The sequence below is a fragment of the Trachurus trachurus genome (assembly GCF_905171665.1).
Source record: "Trachurus trachurus genome assembly, chromosome: 8".
In the NCBI taxonomy this organism is placed as follows: Eukaryota; Metazoa; Chordata; class Actinopteri; order Carangiformes; family Carangidae; genus Trachurus; species Trachurus trachurus.
Genome location: NC_139905.1, coordinates 8,720,915 through 8,739,837, shown reverse-complemented (window position 1 = coordinate 8,739,837; position 18,923 = coordinate 8,720,915). Strand labels below are relative to the sequence as shown.

At 41.5% G+C, this 18,923-nt stretch overlaps 1 protein-coding gene across 1 annotated transcript in view; it reads left to right on the top strand.

The window, feature by feature from the left end:
- Positions 1-15,903, top strand: part of kcnh6a (potassium voltage-gated channel, subfamily H (eag-related), member 6a) — a gene marked incomplete at both ends in the record, with an annotated part of 41,058 nt that extends 25,155 nt beyond the window's left edge. The window contains 9 exons of the mRNA XM_083977851.1: positions 2,549-2,966; positions 4,415-4,614; positions 6,365-6,617; positions 8,958-9,151; positions 10,044-10,143; positions 10,618-10,905; positions 12,098-12,281; positions 13,794-14,010; positions 15,619-15,903. Coding sequence (XP_083833977.1) covers positions 2,549-2,966; positions 4,415-4,614; positions 6,365-6,617; positions 8,958-9,151; positions 10,044-10,143; positions 10,618-10,905; positions 12,098-12,281; positions 13,794-14,010; positions 15,619-15,903 — 2,139 coding nt within the window. The remainder of the gene's footprint in view (positions 1-2,548; positions 2,967-4,414; positions 4,615-6,364; positions 6,618-8,957; positions 9,152-10,043; positions 10,144-10,617; positions 10,906-12,097; positions 12,282-13,793; positions 14,011-15,618) is intronic.
- Positions 15,904-18,923: the final 3,020 nt, after the last annotated feature.

The window sequence follows — 18,923 nt, the reverse complement described above, 5'->3', positions numbered from 1 at the left end:
ATTTGTAAGAAAGAAAGAAAACTAACTAGAGACAGAAATGAAAAGTGAGACAAAAGAACAATCATGAGTCAAAGTTTGGGCCAGTGACAACAGGTGTCTTCAGACTATCAAGTATATTATCTAAGTTTTTTTTTTAAATATGTTAGTTCAGAGACCAGGCAAACCTTTTCAAACCATCAGAGAGACGAACAAAAAAGGTAAGTGGACAGAGAGAAGTCATTTAGTTTGCTAAGTCTCTAGGCTGTGACTGTGACACTCGTACATAAGAGTTTCATTTAGCCTCATGAATATTCACACGCTCAATTAGTCTTGTCCAGTGTCGGCTGATGGAGTTAAAAAGAGGAGTTACAACTGGGGGGGGGGGGGGGGGGGGGGGGGGGATGTCTAAGGTCAAAGCTGGGTGTTTGATATGAGCAATAATATCAGTGTTGGTTCAGTTCCACTTAGACTTTTTTTTAATTCACCAATGAGACAGATAAATGGGATGAAGCCATTTTTTATGTTAGCTATTGTGCGTTAGATACATAATACATCCCAATAACAGTAGATGATATACTGTAGTTTGCATGACATGTCAGTCTGAAAAATAACCAGCTAGTAGCAAGGATAAAAAAAAGTAAATTATGCAAAATATAAAACAAAAATGTAAAAAACAACAACAAAAACTGGCTCGACAGGTTGTGAAAAACAAAATATAAATGGCAGCACAGGTAAAAAACACAGAAACCCACGCAATACAAACAAGTCACATTAGCATTAAACAAAAAAAAAAATGTAGCACTAGGATCCTGTGTGAAATTAAACCAGACACTGGATGTTGTAGATGTGTAAAATCTAATTTTAGATGAAAACAGAGCAAACAGGTGAAAAAACACTCATTACAAACTGTGAAGGAAGAAAACACATCATCACCTGTTTGATTCACAATCATCTGATGGGTTCTTCTTTTATTTGGATTTATATTATCCTGCATTAATAACATCCATGTTCAATTGATTTTGTATTTTGCACCAAATATAAGTTCAGGACTCTGCGATCAATAAATTATAGACTAGATTAATAGCATTTTTATCGGCTGTGACTGATATGAATCAGAATCAATAACAGGCCTGCTTAATTAATGTTGCAGTGCTTCACGCCACATGTACAAATACTGAAGGAATAAAATATAACTTCTTTCTGAAAAACATGAATTGTCCCCCCCCAATAAAAATACCCTAAATTATTAAAAATTGATCAAATGTATTTTCAGATTTCACATTTTTCACATTTTAGATTCTCATCTAAAAATAAATGTTTGACAAATATATTTCTGACTCCATATTCCATCTCTGGTCTCCTCCACTACAATGCAAATGAATGGGTAGTTTCTTACACAGATGCCGATGAAATCAGCAGGCTTTAAAGAAACAACCCTCTCAATCTTAGGGCTTCATTTATTGATATTCATCCATATCAATTAATCATGCATAAAGTAGTCCCATACACTGGGAGAGAAGGAAGATGGGGAGAAGAATTGGGGATCTGGGAAGGGGGAGGTGAAAAATAAGAATGTGAGTAGACATTACATGCCTGAGACCCTTAAAATTATGATTTACTAATATAACAGTTGAGTAAGCAGTGAAGTTGGCTGTTTAGGACAAATAAACAAGAAATGTAAGCACAATAAATGATTCCCTGAATGATATGGTGAGCCTCTACAGAGTTGTGATTTATGGTGGCAGTATGAGTTGCATATACCGGCAAAAAAAAAAATCACTTTTGTGTCCCCCCCAATCCTGACTTCGGATCTGCACCCCTGATAGTCTACTTGCCAACAATGAGTACCCGGAAATGTTGAGTACCCCAAAGTTTTATGTTAGAAATAGATAGTATGGGTCCCCAGTATTCAGAAACTGCCGGATGCTAACTTGTATATATTGGACAATTAGCATAATTGACATAATTAGCATAAATCAGCATAATTGCCTATATGGGCAATATTTCAACAAAATTGACTTGGCTGATCTGGGCAATATTGGAGTGGTTTTAGGGGTTATTGATGATGCTGAATCCATTTCTGACATTTTTAAAATTCAAAATGGCTGTCTAAACCGGAAGTGACCAAGTGAAATCCATCAAAATCGGCCCACTGGTGGTTAAAATCTGGTCACCTCCGGTTTAGACAGCCATTTTGAATTTTGAAAATGTCAGAAATGGATTCAGCATCATCAATAACCCCTAAAACCACACTAATATTGCCCAGATCAGCCAAGTCAATTTTGTTGAAATATTGCCCATATAGGCAATTATGCTAATTTATGCTAATTATGTATGTTATGCTAATTGCCCAATATATATAAGTTAGCATCCGGCAGTTTCTGAATACTGGGGACCCATACTATCTATTTCTAACATAAAACTTTGGGGTACTCAACATTTCCGGGTTCACAATGGGGCCCTATGGGCTGGCAAGTAGACTATGAATATAACCCTATATATTTAAAATTATACGGATTGAATTAAAGACACAGCACTGTTGTCTGCTCTCTCTCTCTCCCTTCTCCAGCCCCAGACGACCACTCTGATTGGTTTACTGAAGACGGCCCGGCTGCTCCGGTTGGTGCGAGTGGCCAGGAAGTTGGACCGTTACTCTGAGTACGGAGCGGCCGTCCTCTTCCTCCTCATGTGCACCTTCGCCCTCATCGCCCACTGGCTCGCCTGCATCTGGTACGCCATCGGCAACGTGGAGCGCACCGCCCCGGCGCGCATCGGCGGCCTGAAGATCGGCTGGCTGGACAACCTGGCCGACCAGATCGGGAAGCAGTACAACGACAGCGACGTGACCTCGGGCCCCTCCATCAAGGACAAGTACGTCACGGCGCTGTACTTCACCTTCAGCAGCCTGACCAGCGTCGGCTTCGGCAACGTCTCGCCCAACACCAACCCCGAGAAGATCTTCTCCATCTGCGTCATGCTCATTGGCTGTGAGTAGAGAGGGAGTGAGTCTGAAACAAAACAAACAACACACCGTCAGTGGAGCAGCAGGTGGAGAGTGAAAACCTCTCGAAGCAGCAGCTACTGATCGATATTTCAGTTTCAACATGTTTGGTGTTTTCCTGCTGAGAAACAAAATCATCATGTGTTTACAGAGGCTTTTATACATTTATACTTCACTCTGCTTCAACACAGTTTAGATCTGAATTAACAAGGGACACTAAAACAAATGAAATTATTCTAACATAAATGACCATCAGTGTTATTTACTTCATTTATAGGTGTAATTTGAAATAGAGGAACTCGTTTGGATTTGTTTAAAGGGATAGTTCAACATTTTGGCTTAGGAGTATAGGTTCATTACCTTTAATTGCCGGTGCAAGCTATTTTTAGGCGTGAGCTGCTCAGAGCTACGCTACGGAGGCTAATGGGATTTCTTGGTTTCCCTCATCAAACTCATCAAATTCATCAAATACACAATCCAACAACTCCAAAACGCTCTGGTGGACAAGTTGTGACCTGCACATTCACCACGCTATGAGATAATAACAGAACGTTACCAGACAGAGTTGTTTTTGAGGTAAACGCAGAGACTGCTCGCCGAAAAACTGCTCCCGACGGGAATGTACATCAGCGGTTTTGCATGAATTTCCCTCTAAATCAACTCTGTCTGGTAACGTTCTGTTATTATCTCATAGCGTGGTGAATGTGCAGGTCACAACTTGTCCACCAGAGCGTTTTGGAGTTGTTGGATTGTGTATTTGATGAGTTTGATGAGGGAAACCAAGAAATCCCATTAGCCTCCGTAGCGTAGCTCTGAGCAGCTCACGGCTCTGCTCCGCCGTTCTAAAAACAGCTTGCACCGACAAATAAAGGTACGAACCTACTGCTATGACTATAGGGATTATGGCAATGGGCCAATTTGCCAAAATGTTGAACTATCCCTTTAAAGAATACAGCAAATTTAAGAGAGTGACCTCCAGCTCTTTGTCGTGAGAATGACGATAACATCAACACCTCTTTGCTCTTAAATATACACTGTTGCCCATAAAGTTGGAAAAAAAAAAAAAAATGTTTTACCTCTTCTCATGATCTCTTGATAAAGTGTATATCTTCTCAAAACTTTATTGATCAATCTCTTCCAAACATGTCACTGTGAAAATTAAATCACAATTAACCTAATAAAACAAAATTGTTCCAACTTTATAGGCAACAGTGTAAATTATTGCAAGTATGACAGATTGTGTTGGGCATTTGATTTTTAATTATTTGAAATATTATCCTGAACTTTATGACATTCATACACCAAATTTTGAAATTCCTCCGAACAAATATTAGTTTTTAAATCGTCAAACCAGGAACTTTAAGCTCCTGGATTGAACCACTGCAGCACTAACTCTGACTCACAGTATGTCTTTCTGTCCTCCGTCCCGTGCAGCCCTGATGTACGCCAGCATCTTCGGCAACGTGTCCGCCATCATCCAGAGGCTGTACTCCGGCACGGCCCGCTACCACACCCAGATGCTGCGGGTCAAAGAGTTCATCCGGTTCCACCAGATCCCCGGCGGCCTGCGGCAGCGGCTGGAGGAGTATTTCCAACACGCCTGGTCCTACACCAACGGCATCGACATGAACGCTGTAAGAGCAGATTAGCAAGAGTGGGGGGGAAACACTCTCATGATGTTTGTGTTTTGGGTCACAGCTAATTCCTGCACAGATACAGAGAGACAGCTGTGTGGGGGTATAGCTCAGTGGTAGAGCATTTGACTGCAGATCAAGAGGTCCCCAGTTCAAATCTGGGTGCCCCCTCTCAGAGATGTTTTGTCTGCATGATCCTCTCCTTTTATTTAAACGTATAAATGATGAGGCCCAGTTTGCAGCGGTGATGTGCGTCACATCGCTGCTTGTGCTCGGGCTCCTAATGCCACTGGAGCATGACGCAGCCACAGAGCTGCAGCAGCGTTTAGCTGTGAGAGTAGATCATCACTGTGCTGCTGCTGCTGCTGCTGCTGCTGCTGCTGAATCAATCTGACAAACTGCTCCTCTCCTCTCACCCCTCAGCTTCTGTTTTATGCACCTTTTCATTTTCCTATATGGGAACACTTGGCTTTAAAGGGACAATGAGGAGTTTCTATTTGGTTATAAAAAAGTCTCACGTTAATGTGGATGAATCTACGTTACCCACACTTGTTAATGGGCCCATTTTCGATAAATATATCGTTTTGTCTCTATCGTTACTTTGTTATTATTAGTGGTGGTGGAAATGCTGGGCGAGCCGACCAGTGTTTCTTTACTTTCGGTTTCATGGCGAGTCATGAGAATAACGCCGCCGAATCGCCGTTTATGGTCAGAACTACGACGGTATCTGATCGTCTTCGAACCTCTGACTTTAATTCTTGATGAATGAAAACATGAGTTTGTCTTGCGCCGGTCAAAGAATTTCACGGTGCGCGGAGGCTCATAAATGTAGTGTGAAAACGCTTCGCTTTTCCAAAACTCCTCGTTGTCCCTTTAACTTTATTTTTCACATTTTTTTGCACAAAACATTGGTAGCATCAGTGTAACGGACAAAAGTAGGTATGGGTATAATATGATGTGGCTAAATAATACAAATGCTTGCCATGTTGTGCCCTTATAGACACAAAAGAAACAACAAAAAAGAAGAAAAAAAACAAAAGCATATGTACATATATGTCTGTAAGTCTGTGCACGTGATATCGCGAGTACACATGTTCGCTTACACCCGTATGACTAAATAATCATACACATATTCATATATATACAGTTGCACACATACGTGTGAACACTCGTGAACAAAACATGGGGGAACCGTGGGGTTGCGAGTCGGTCATATGTCACATAGATTACAACAACATGGTCATAGTCTTTCTTAAAACCAAAATATACAAAGCATTAAGGCTGGTTATCACTTCTTCTTGTAATATAGGTGCTCCATTTTCCCCAGAGGGCATCACCTTTGTCCCTTTGTAATCTGAGACGAAACACTTGGCTTTAAAGCTTTAAAGGGCAAATGATAGAAGACCCGTCTATCTATTCAAGTTGGCATTTATCTCTACTTGAAATGCCCAGAATCTGTTCTTTAGGGTCTTTTCTATCTGTGGTTCAGGGTTGTCTGTGTTTATTGTGGATTGTCCCATCAGTCATCACCTTTGTGAAGATAAGTGACAAAAAAAGAAGAAAAATGTAATGGTCTTTTCCTCAATTTTATATCGTATGTAGTGCACTTTGAATTTTATTTCTTGTGAAGCACTTTGTGAATTTTATTTCTGTGAAAGGTGCTATACTAAATAAATGTATTGTTATTATTATTATTATTATAGAGGAGGATTATTCCAACTGACCCTGTGGCCTCTTGTTGCCCCTGCAGGTTCTGAAGGGTTTCCCCGAGTGTCTTCAGGCCGACATCTGCCTCCACTTGAACCGCAGCCTGCTGCAGAACTGCAAAGCGTTTCGCGGCGCCAACAAAGGCTGCCTGCGGGCTTTAGCCATGAGGTTCAAGACCACCCACGCCCCGCCGGGCGACACCCTGGTCCACAGCGGCGACATTCTCACCGCCCTCTACTTCATCTCCAGAGGCTCCATAGAGATCCTGAGGGACGACGTGGTGGTGGCCATACTGGGTGAGCTGCACGCCACAGCAGGGCTCCAGACTAACTTTTTTTTTTTTTTCTTTACCAGGAGCACAGTGGCCTCAAATTTAAAATTTTAGGAGCACAAACAGAAGATTTAAGGGCACAAATCGACTTGTAAAGCTAATTTTCACCTTTCCTTTTCATTCATGATCCTCATCCACCTTCGCCTTCCACCTGTAATGACAGATTCCAGATTCTTTGAGTATTAAAGGTATAGTTCATTATTTGGGCAAATTGGCCCATTGCCATAATCCCTATAGTCATAGCAGTAGCTTTGTAACCTTTAAAGGGATAGTTCAACATTTTTGAAAATTGGCCCATCGCCATGATCCCCCTAGTAATAGCAGTAGGTTCGTTACCTTTAATTGTTGGTCCAAGCTGCTTTTAGATCGGGGGAGAAGAATACCGAGCGGCGCAGCTACACTACGGAGGCTAATGGAATTTCTTGGTTTTGCTCATCAAACTCAGCAAATACACAACCAAAAAACTCAAAAACGCTGTGGTGGACAAGTTGTGGCCTGCACATTTACCACGCTATGAGATAATAGCGGAAAGTTGCGAGATGGAGTTGTTTTAGAGGCAAAGTCGGACTTTACACTATAGACGGCTGCTCGGCGGAGTGATTTCAAAAGCGCCTGTTTACTGCAGATACGTCTGGCTGAGGTGCGCACACTGTGTCCCTCCGACCAGTGGTTCACTGAAGAAAGTAGTTCCGAGTATTTGCTTCACTTCTCTTAACTTTCCGCTATTATCTCATAGCGTGGTAAATGTGCAGGTCACAACTTGTCCACCACAGCGTTTTTGAGTTTTTTGGTTGTGTATTTGCTGAGTTTGATGAGCAAAACCAAGAAATTCCATTAGCCTCCGTAGTGTAGCTGCGCCGCTCGGTATTCTTCTCCCCCGATCTAAAAGCAGCTTGGACCAACAATTAAAGGTAACGAACCTACTGCTATTACTAGGGGGATCATGGCGATGGGCCAATTTTCAAAAATGTTGAACTATCCCTTTAAGTGTCGGTGCAAGCTATTTTTAGAACGGCGGAGCAGAGCCGTGAGCTGCTCAGAGCTACGCTACGGAGGCTCATGGGATTTCTTGGTTTCCCTCATCAAACTCATCAAATACACAATCCAACAACTCCAAAACGCTCTGGTGGACAAGTTGTGACCTGCACATTCACCACGCTATGAGATAATAACAGAACGTTACCAGACAGAGTTGTTTTAGAGGTAAATACAGAGACTGCTTGCTGAAAAACTGCCCCTGATGGGAACGTGCATCAGCGGTTTTGCATGAATTTACCTCTAAAACAACTCTGTCTGGTAACATTCTGTTATTATCTCATAGCGTGGTGAATGTGCAGGTCACAACTTGTCCACCAGAGCGTTGTGGAGTTGTTGGATTGTGTATTTGATGAGTTTGATGAGGGAAACCAAGAAAACCCATGAGCCTCCGTAGCGTAGCTCTGAGCAGCTCGCGGCTCTGCTCCGCCGTTCTAAAAATAGCTTACACCCACAATTAAAGGTAACAAACCTACTGCTATGACTATAGGGATTATGACAATGGGCCAATTTGCCAAAATGTTGAACTATCCCTTTAAACAACTGTATTCAATTTTACTGTTGCACAAGTGCAAGTAGATGAAAAACTTTCGTGCACTGGCTCATTTAGCTGCAGTCTGGAGCCCTGCAGGGTTGCATATGATCAATTACAGTTCATTAATGTATACTTTATGGGGAGAAGAATCAATAGTAGTGATCAACAATTACCAAGAAAAGCTTCACAATGCAGAAAACAGGAGGAAGATTTTTTTGTTAAGAGTTTGACTGAAATTATAACATTTAACTGACATTTTGTGATTTTTCTCTTGCAACCTTTTCTGTCGGCTCTTTTCCCCACAAAGCCACAACTCACACTGCCCTTTACACACACACAAATACACACATACACACACAACACACACACACAGAGATCTCTATGTGTTGTGTTGCCAGAGGTGTTTGGGCACAGCTCCACTTCCATTCCACAGTGTCATTGATCATCAATAGGCCCGAGCACTCAGAGCCCAGCTGCATAGGTCACTCTCTCTTTCAGCCGAGTGTGAGAGGACCGTTAAAGTGCAGCTCTGCTCAGGATCAGTGTCACTGCAGCGCTGCGCTTTTCATTTGTTTTGGATGAGATTCATCCATCAGATTATTGTTGTCACTGAAATGTTTGCACTATAACTTGCAGTTGACTGATTCACCATCTATCGATTCACAAATCCCCATAAATAGTTCATTTTTCCCCTCTGTTTCCTGCTTTCTCTCTTTCTCTCTTTCTCTCGCTCAGGAAAGAACGACATCTTCGGCGAACCCATCAGTCTCTACGGGAGACCGGGGAAGTCCAGCGCCGACGTCCGAGCGTTGACCTACTGCGACCTTCACAAGATCCTGAGAGACGACCTGCTCGAGGTGTTGGACATGTATCCCGACTTTGCGGACGCGTTCTGGAACAACTTGGAAATCACATTCGTCCTGAGAGATGTGAGTGCCACCAGAGGGCGCTGTCACACACTGAATACTTCATCCACACAGGGAACCAGTTATGAATAAGGACAGTTTACTGTAACATAATTACACTTAATTAATGTCCTACCTAATAAAAACCAACCCCTAGCGTCCAGAAGGAAATTTATTAATCATATCTATTCATTTGATTGTTATTATTACTTATGAGACCAGGTTTAAAATGATTTATCAATTTAATAATTAATTTTCTTCTGCTTTTGAGACTAGTTCATAGTTACATAACTACCTACAAACACAAAGAAAAGCTAAATTTCAGGTGATAAAATCATGACGATTGTACTTTTAGCAATCTGAGATTATCTCTTCTACTTCAGTGCTCAAACTTTTTATTTTTCACCTGTCTATTTATAATAAATTTGAATTTTTAATGATAAAATATGCCTGAAGAAGGTCACAATGACTGAAAGCTTGTAATGAATTGATATATGCACAGTGTTTTATTGTGCTGTTGCTGTTTTGTTGTTTTCTAATGATAAAATATATAACTTCATGTGGTAATGTACTTTGCTATGTCTTTCTTATTTGACCCATGAAAGGATCATCTAATTCTTAAGATTTTGATCACCATTATATTCACTGTAGAGGTTTAGTAATATTGTATTTTTTTATTTTTTCTTGCTGTTACAGTAACAACCTTCGTGCTGTAAATACTCTGAATTGGATTCATAATTCTTTCAAAATAGTTTTAAAAGTTAAAAAAATAGTTAGTTATTCATCTTATTTGTGCAGAAATTCTCCAAAAAAGAAATTCAAAATTAAATATATTATAGATCAATGGTTTGTAGGTGTATGTGTAAGGATGTTTCCTGGTGTGTGTTTCTGAGTTACTGACGCTGATCTGTCTCAGGCAGATAGAATAAACCAGCCAACCCCGGGCAGGGACTCTGAGTGTGGCTACCGCCGGACGAGGCATCGGAGAAGCTCCCTGCGCCGCCGAAACAGGCCAGGTGAGTGAGCGGGGGGGGGGGGGGGGGGGGGGGCTTCAGGAGGTCGACACACTCCTGCAGGTTGCACTTTCATATTGCACTTTATTATTACATCACAATATCATAGGCCATTGTCTTGTATTGTCTGTCTGTCTGCATATCTGTGCTTATTTTTTAAATATCGTTGATGTCTGTGTTCATTTTTATGTTATATGTGTGTGGTAAATGTAGATAGATAGATAAGCTTTATTTCGGTGTCACTCCACCAACACACAATAAAAATCCAGGGACAATATAAAAATACAATATTCATTACAAAATTACCCGTTCCCCCTTAACAAAATTAAAAGTGTTGGTGTTGAATGTTACAGTAATTGCACATTGGGGAAACGTAATTTCGATCCCCTGTGTAATTGACAGTTACATAGTTCACTAACTAACTTCAGCTGGACGTCTTATCTCTAACCCCTGTGACTGTGTGTGTGGTGTGTGCAGACGGGATGGACCGCGAGGACTCGTACCCCGATCAGTCCTGTCCGCTGTCCAACCACCACCGGACCACGATGTCCGCCTCGCGCTGGGACGAGCTCTGCAGCAGCGGCAGCATCTGCTCCCAGTCCAGCGACGAGGAGATGAAGCCCATGGGACACAGCAAAGCGGAGCTCTACCCCCCCGGGGGCGACACCAGGGACTACCCCCCAGCGGTGGTCAACATCCTGCCCCACAGCGGACCCTCGGCCGGGATGGGGCCGCCCGTGGATCTGGGTGGGCCGCCGTTCTCAGGTAAACACTCGACACTCTGGGCTTCTCCGTGGTGCTTCACTTCATTTAGGATTTTACATTCTTTACCTGCCAAATAAAACTGTAGTTTTGCAGTAATACGATCTGGACTCGCTACGTCTTTATCAGCTGCCCCCTCCTCTCTCCAGATGTGTCGGTGACATATGTCTTCAGTTAAAGCTTGTATGAAATCTGAGCTTCTCCTTATAAATACAGTGTAAATTCAAATTGATGACACAAAGGAAGAAATACTCATGAGCTGAAACACGGTCACAGAAGTTTTTCTCAGTCGCTTTGGTGCTTCTCTCAGATCAGAGTGAAAATTCTCATAACTATTAGTTCAACCTCCACAACATTTAGTCATTTGTGCACATCATAGTAGCAATTTCTCCTTCCTCTGAACAAATTACAAATGCTTTTGGACATGTATCAAAATTTTCATTCTGATCTGAGAAAAGCACCAAAGCGACTGAGAAAATTGAGGACACAAAGGAAGAAATACTCATGAGCTGAAACTCTGTCCTTGACCTCTTTGAATCGTGTGGAGTCATCAAACCTCGGAGCAACATGGACACAGGATTTACTGCAACCTCAAGTCCAGAATCCACATGTGAATAAATGTTATAAATGCAATAAAAACACGCATGTAAACTAATATGAAAATGCATTTAACAAAACGTACGTAAATGAAACCCAAGAAAAAGTTATTATTCTTCTGCAAAGAGGATTTACACCTGTGCTTATGTTAGTTGAAGAAATAGACATAGATAGATAGATAGATAGATAGATAGATAGATAGATAGATAGATAGATAGATAGATAGATAGATAGATAGATAGATAGATAGATAGATAGATAGAAGCTTTATTGTCATTGTAAAAAGAAGAATACAACGAGCCAGTGGCTTCAAGTGTTGTAGACAAATATACACAAAATAACATACACAACAAGACTGGCCGACAGGAGAAATAAATAAATGAATGAATAAATAAATCTATAAATCTATAAATAAATAGGCTAAGAATAAAGAAACTGCATGAAGACATGAGCTCAACCCTGCCAGTACTGGAACAGAAACTGGAGAATAAAAGTAAAAGCAGAGCTTCTACTTCTGCAAAAAGCAGCAGAGCTGAGTAAAAGCTGCACTAAATATTTCAGAGATGAGACAAGGCCTTAATGTGTTTGTTCTGTGCAGCGGCGGCTCCCATCGCGGTGCCGGGTCTGTACGGGTACTGGCCCGGACGCAGATCCAGTCAGTTCTCAGAGAGCCAGAGACGAGCGTCGCTGGCCAGAGCCAGTTTCCACCCGCCGCCGTGCGCCGAGGACCGGCCCAGCGAGCTGGAGTCCCGACTGGAGCTGCTGCAGTCCCAGTTGAACCGGTGAGTCGCTTTTATGCGTCTAAATATGAACGACGGAAAAAGAGGGGGCACCCGGATTTGAACCGGGGACCTCTTGATCTGCAGTCAAATGCTCTACCACTGAGCTATACCCCCACATGCTGCTGGAGTAACACATTCAGGCTTTCGTTATCAGCTCCCAGTGACTATTGTTTGCTTTTACATCATGTGTGTTTGACTTCCTCCCTCCTGTGGTGTTTGACTATGAGCTCCCGGCCGGGGGAGGGCGAGGTGTGAACTGCATGACTAATGTGTAGCCTATGAAAGAGAGAAAGAATGAAAGAAAGAGGAGGCAGAGGGAGAGGGAGAGGGGGAAAGATGAGTAAAGATAAGAAAAAGTCAAAGGTGAGAGTGGAAAATGTGAGAAAATGATGTTGTAAACTCAAAGGTGATTCCTTGGACGAGAGAGAGAGAGTGTGTGTGTGTGATACTGCAGACGGAGCGAGAGAGAAGCCTAGTGGACGAGTGTGAAAGAGCAGATGAGTCGATGAAGTTTCATTTGTGTCTTTTATCACCATGGAGATAAACCGCTGATGGCTCATCTCCCTCCTCTCTTCTTTTTTTTTTTCAATATTGAAAAACAAAACGATTACATATTCACATAAACTACAAAATATAAACATACCTCAAACAACAAAAAGCAAAAAAGCAAATGGACAAAGGGAAAAAAGAAACAGGATAACCACGGCTGCAACAACCACATTTTAATTCATTTCTGCATAGTAGGTTGACCACTTAGACCAGTGTTTTTCAACCTTGGGGTCGGGACCCCATGTGGGGTCGCCTGAAATGTCTAGTAATTGATTAAAAAAATTACTGATACATTTTTTAAACTATTTATTGTTATGATTAAAAACACAAAACACAATCTTAAAGGGATAGTTCAACATTTTGGCAATTTGGCCCATTGCCATAATCCCTATAGTCATAGCAGTAGGTTTGTTATCTTTAATTGTCGGTGCAAGCTATTTCTAGAACGGTGGAGAAGAGCCGCGAGCTGCTCAGAGCTACGCTACGGAGGCTCATGGGATTTCTTGGTTTTCCTCATCAAATACACAATCCAACAACTCCAAAACGCTCTGGTGGACAAGTTGTTACCTGCACATTCACCACGCTATGAGATAATAACACAACGTTACCAGACAGAGTTGTTTTAGAGGTAAATTCATGCAAAACCGCTGATGTGCGTTCCCGTTGGGGGCAGTTTTACAGCAAGCAGTCTCTGTATTTACCTCTAAAACAACTCGGTCTCGTAACGTTCTGTTATTATCTCATAGCGTGGTGAATGCGCAAATCCCATGAGCCTCCGTAGCGTAGCTCTGAGCAGCTCACGGCTCTGCTCCGCCGTTCTAAAAATAGCTCGCACTGACAATTAAAGGTAACAAACCTACTGTTATGACTATAGAGATTATGGCAATGGGCTGATTCATTTTCCTCCAACTCTCCTCTGATAGACCTGCAGTATATTCTGATAAACTCCTCCTCTTCTTCCAGGCTGGAGACCCGGATGACGGCCGATATCAACGTGATCCTGCAGCTCCTCCAGAGGCAGATGGCGCCCGTGCCTCCGGCCTACAGCGCCGTGTCCCCCAGCCCTCACCCGCCTCACCCGCCTCACCCCACCGCCCTCTACACCACGGGAGCTCCCACAATCCACACTGTTCCCCCGGTGCAGCCAGCACAGACCGACAGCACTGCCTCACTGCTGCAGGTTGGGTTTGACTTTAATTAACACACTTATACAGTCGTCAACGCTGTCGCCGCAGATTTTCAGACTCGTATTGGATTGATTTCAGTAAAATGTGTTAATTATAACTGTTTAAATCTTTAATAAAATGAATAGAGTCAGAGGAAAATAAATGAACTCATTCTTACTCAACAGGCCTGGAAATCCTCTCATATTTGATGAAATAGTTTTGGCCTCTTTTCCTGTACTTTTTCTACATGTCCTCATTAATTCACCATGATCAGTGTCTTGTATTTTCTGTTATATAGAAAAGGATCAGAGGTGATGTTTAAACAGACATGAATCAATATTAAACTCCGGGTGTAACACTGATTTATTGAAAGCACAAATATGACAGCAATAAAAAGATGTTTCTTGAACACATAGGGGAATTCAAATCATTCAAAATCTTTGCCAGTGGCTCCAATCTGTGGTCGTGGATAAGATAATTTACAAGCAGAGCAGGAAAATACAGTTATGGTGAAAAAAAAAGAACAAGAAAAATGAAATAATAGATCTCAAAATATATTAAAAGCGCCAAAAAAACAAAAAGCAAAAATAAAGTGGAGCTTTCTATGTGTTTCTCCTGCTTTCAGTTCAGTCCTGAATGTCGTTCGATATAGTAGAAGTCATTATTTGGCTTCCATATTATTATGGGATTGATTGCCGTCTGCCAAAACAGTGAGATTTGTCTGTGGGAACAGCTGCTCTGTGGTTTTGTTCCTTGTGTGTGTATTATTTTGCATAAAACAGAACCATGTGTCATTTTACTTTACGTCAAACATGGAAATTTCATTTAATTTTCCAATTTTTTTCCCACAGACGTAGGAAGGACAAAATAAAGTTAAATAAGTATAAATTTATAAAGGCAGAAGTTCAGTTTTATAGCAATAACTAAAAGCAGAAATACAGAAATGAATAAACAGACAGAAAAAGCATTTTTCATCACCAAAATGAATTTATTTTGACATTTTTTATTATTTTATGTCTTTTTTTTCTGTCCGCTGTTCACAATCACATATTGTGTTCTTCCTAGAGATTTGTCGTAGCTGTAAACTACCTCCATATCTCTGTGTGACTAGGGATGTCACAATTACTTATTTTCACAATTAAACGCCACAATTAATTGATCTCAAAGATTCCTAAATACCGTCACTTTCCAAAAAAAGATTATGTATAAACCGTATCGGCAGATGTGCGCCAAAGTAATGTAGCATTGAATTGGTAGGAATTTAAATGCTAGAGTGTCATTTGTAATCTAAAAAAAAAGATTAAAATTAACTTAAATATTTGGTATCAATGACAATTAATGACTTGAATATTTCAAACACTTCCCCTGGCGGATTAATAATTGGTCATATTTTAATAGATATTTAAAATATTTTATAATTAGTAATGCATATTTTAACTATATTTGATTTTACATATTAATAGTGTTGTGAAATTAATTAATGCATAATAATCGTGATAATCGCAATACCGTGATTAATTCTCTGACAATAATCGTACCAAAGAAATCTATTATCGTGACGTCTCTATGTGTGACTGAACCTCTGTCTCTCTGTCTCTCTGTGTCTCTGTGTCTCGGTCCAGAGTCCAGACTCTGACTTCAAGCACAAATCCAAGGACTCCCTGTCCAGCGGGATCCACCTCACTGTGGCCTCGGACGACACCATGTCCATGTCTCCGGAGACGGACCCCCCTCGCCTGCCCGCCTCCCTCAGCCTCGCCCCCCCTCAGCTGTCGGGGGTCCAAGACCTTCCCGGACTGTTATGCGGCAGCCAGCGCTTCCCGTCGCTCCCCGAGCACCTGGAGACGCCCACAGAGCTGCAGGAGATCCAGAGGCACGTGTCCGACCCCGTCCTGCCCGGCAGCTAGAGGAACCAGCCGCCATCAGCTCCCACAACAACAAGCCTGGTCCTTTTGGACGGGACGACCACACACTCCCCCCCCCCCCTCCTCCTCCACCTCCCCTCCCAGATTGTCACCTCCTCCCTTCCTCCCTTTTTAAAGAGAAACCTCCTCTGTCCCGTTCAGACGCTGCCGTGCTGAGCAGCGTGGGAAGCTGCTCCTCCCGCGTGGCCGAGGGCTCAGTGCCTCCCGTTTCGCCGCCCTCGCCGAGATCACTCCGGTCCAGAGACTGTTGAAACACGTGTCAAACAACGAAGCGCACACAGACTTATACACGCACAGTACAGTACCGTACAGGCGTCAGGCGGTCGACCGGAGACCGAGCTGAAAAACAAACGCCGAGGACAAACTAACATGTTTCACGTGTGAAGATTTATCTACTTTCACTTTGTATAAGAATTGCACATTTACAGTTTAGAGAGAGATTTTAATCATTTATTTGTGACTGAAATTATTTTCATAATATATTATAGAGTGTTGGTTACATCAAAGGAATAGTTCACCAAAAAATGAAATTCAGTCATTATTGACTGACTGACCCTCATGCTGATGAATACTCCGGAGTAGTTTGGTATTCCTCAAAGTGCATCTGGAGACACGGGAGGCCGGTTCGTAGTCCAACGAAAACTTTATATGAGAGTCAATAGCGCCCGACACAAAAAACCTTGTAATATTCTTCCACACTGCTTGTCCGCTGCAATCCAAGTGTCCTGAAGGGATATAGTCCAGAGTTTACTCAAAACGACGTCATTTAGGACATTTTTACAGCCTAAACAGTCCTGTATTGAATCTATTCATTGTGTGAACGTGAAAGCGCGCCCCAAGAAAATTCAATACAGGACTGTTTAGGCTGTAAAAATGTCCTAAATGACGTTGTTTCGAGTAAACTCTGGACTATATCCCTTCAGGACACTTGGATTGCAGCGGACGAGCAGTATGGAGGAAGATTAAATGGTTTTTGTGTAGTTTTATGAACCTTTTTGTGTCGGGCGCTATTGACGAACCCCCCTCCTGGTATCCTCATGCACTTTCAGGAATTAAAAAACTACTTCGGAGTATTCATCAGCATGAGGGTGAGTCAATAATGACTGAATTTCATTTTTTGGTGAACTATTCCTTTAAGAGCCATACGTCAAGTCAGTGTCATAACTATGAGTGTAAACAGTGATAGCTCCCCTGTTGTTTCAGTGTGTGATGAAAACTAATATCAAAGGCCTCCTGTTGACGAGTAACATGTGACTTTCATCTCATCGTCCACCACGTCCTGACCTGCAGACGTGGACGAGCAGAGCGTGTGTGTGTGGCGAGTGTGACACTGGATCATGAAGAGGGTTTCACAAGCGAAACACAAAAACAATCAAAGGTTCTTCTTGTACATTTTTAAAAATCGTAGAAGTTTTGTTTCCATCGCGGCTGCTTCGCTCGGTTTTCTCTCTGTTAAAAAGACGTTCAGACTTTCTGTTCCAGCTGTTTTTCTGTGGCGTGGTCACATCACATGGTTTCACTAAAAGTCCCAGATGTGTTTATCTGAAAGTGCCAACACACAGTGGATAGATAACACTGGGGACGGGAGCTGTCGGTCACAGTCACATACAGATGTTGACGTTTCCAGCCACGAGCTGAATGTAATGCCTTTTAAAGCATTTACAGTTCTATATACTATATGATGTTTCTTGAAGCACAAACTCCTTGTTATTTATCTTTTTTTTTAGATTAAAGACACTGCAGACTTGAACACTGAGAGTCCAAACTGGTTTTTATTATTCCCCAAACACAACAATGATATAATAATAATAATATAATAATATAATAAATGCAGAGGAAACATTCACAGCTGGACCTGGACTAAACGGAGACAGCAGCGTGTGATTCAGCTCGACAGATGAGCGTCACATGATGCGTTATTATTTCCTGCAGAGCGCCGACAGGCCTGGACGACACCAGATGGATGAGATGAGAGACGACGTGTCGACAAGTGAGGACAAATTTGACGCACTGCACTTGACTGTGTGATTTTTTTAATTGTTATTATTATTATTAATACACACACTCACCATGCAGCTCAATAGGAAACACCTGTGCACCTCTGTATTCAGTGCAAAGTAAACAGTGGTGAGGAGATGCAGTTCTTATTGAATCACATGTGTATTGAAAAGATTTTTTAATGCACACAAAAATATTTTTTGTTTTAAATAAATGTAAAAAAAAAAAAAAAATCCACATATACATTCAGAAAGTTCACAAAAGTGTTTTTTCTGATGCACAAACAAATATGTCTTATATATATAGAAAATTGAAATCCACAAATATATGTATTTAACATGATTAGCAATTTTCATCAAAAACATACAGTAAATGCTGCATTTATTTATGTTGTGTGGATTTTTTCAGACTCCACCGATGTGTCTCAATCATAAAAACCATCTGTAGCTAATAAGCAATAACTCCTTTCAGCCAATCACAAAACAACACACACTAATCATTAATAATCAAACAGTATCTCATAACAAGGAGGTAACCAGACGCCCTGTTGTCAGACTGATGTCAAGGACGTGTGTTCATGTTCGGTTGTAAATTAAATTATGTTTTAGTTTTAGTTTATTTCGCACCAATAAAGAATAACATGGGACATATTAAAATACATTGACAAAAAAACAATAGGTGCAAGCCAAGACAAGAGACCCAAAGAGCCTATACAAGGCCTCAGCTCAGGAAAATGTGTTTTTATGATTGATGTAGTCCTTGTAGTATATTTTAAATAAGAAATACATTTGTGAACCAAATAATGTGGGATATTTTGACATTTATAGTGAAAGGCGAGTATTTGTATGTGCATTGAAAGATATTTTTGTGTGGAGAGTTCTTTAGAAAAGCCCATTAGTGAAATCCTCTCTCTCTCTCTCTGTGCATGTTTTCATGATGAGACTGATCTGATGAGAGTGAGTGTGATCTCTGGGTGATTGTTGGTGACAGACGGCTGATTGTTG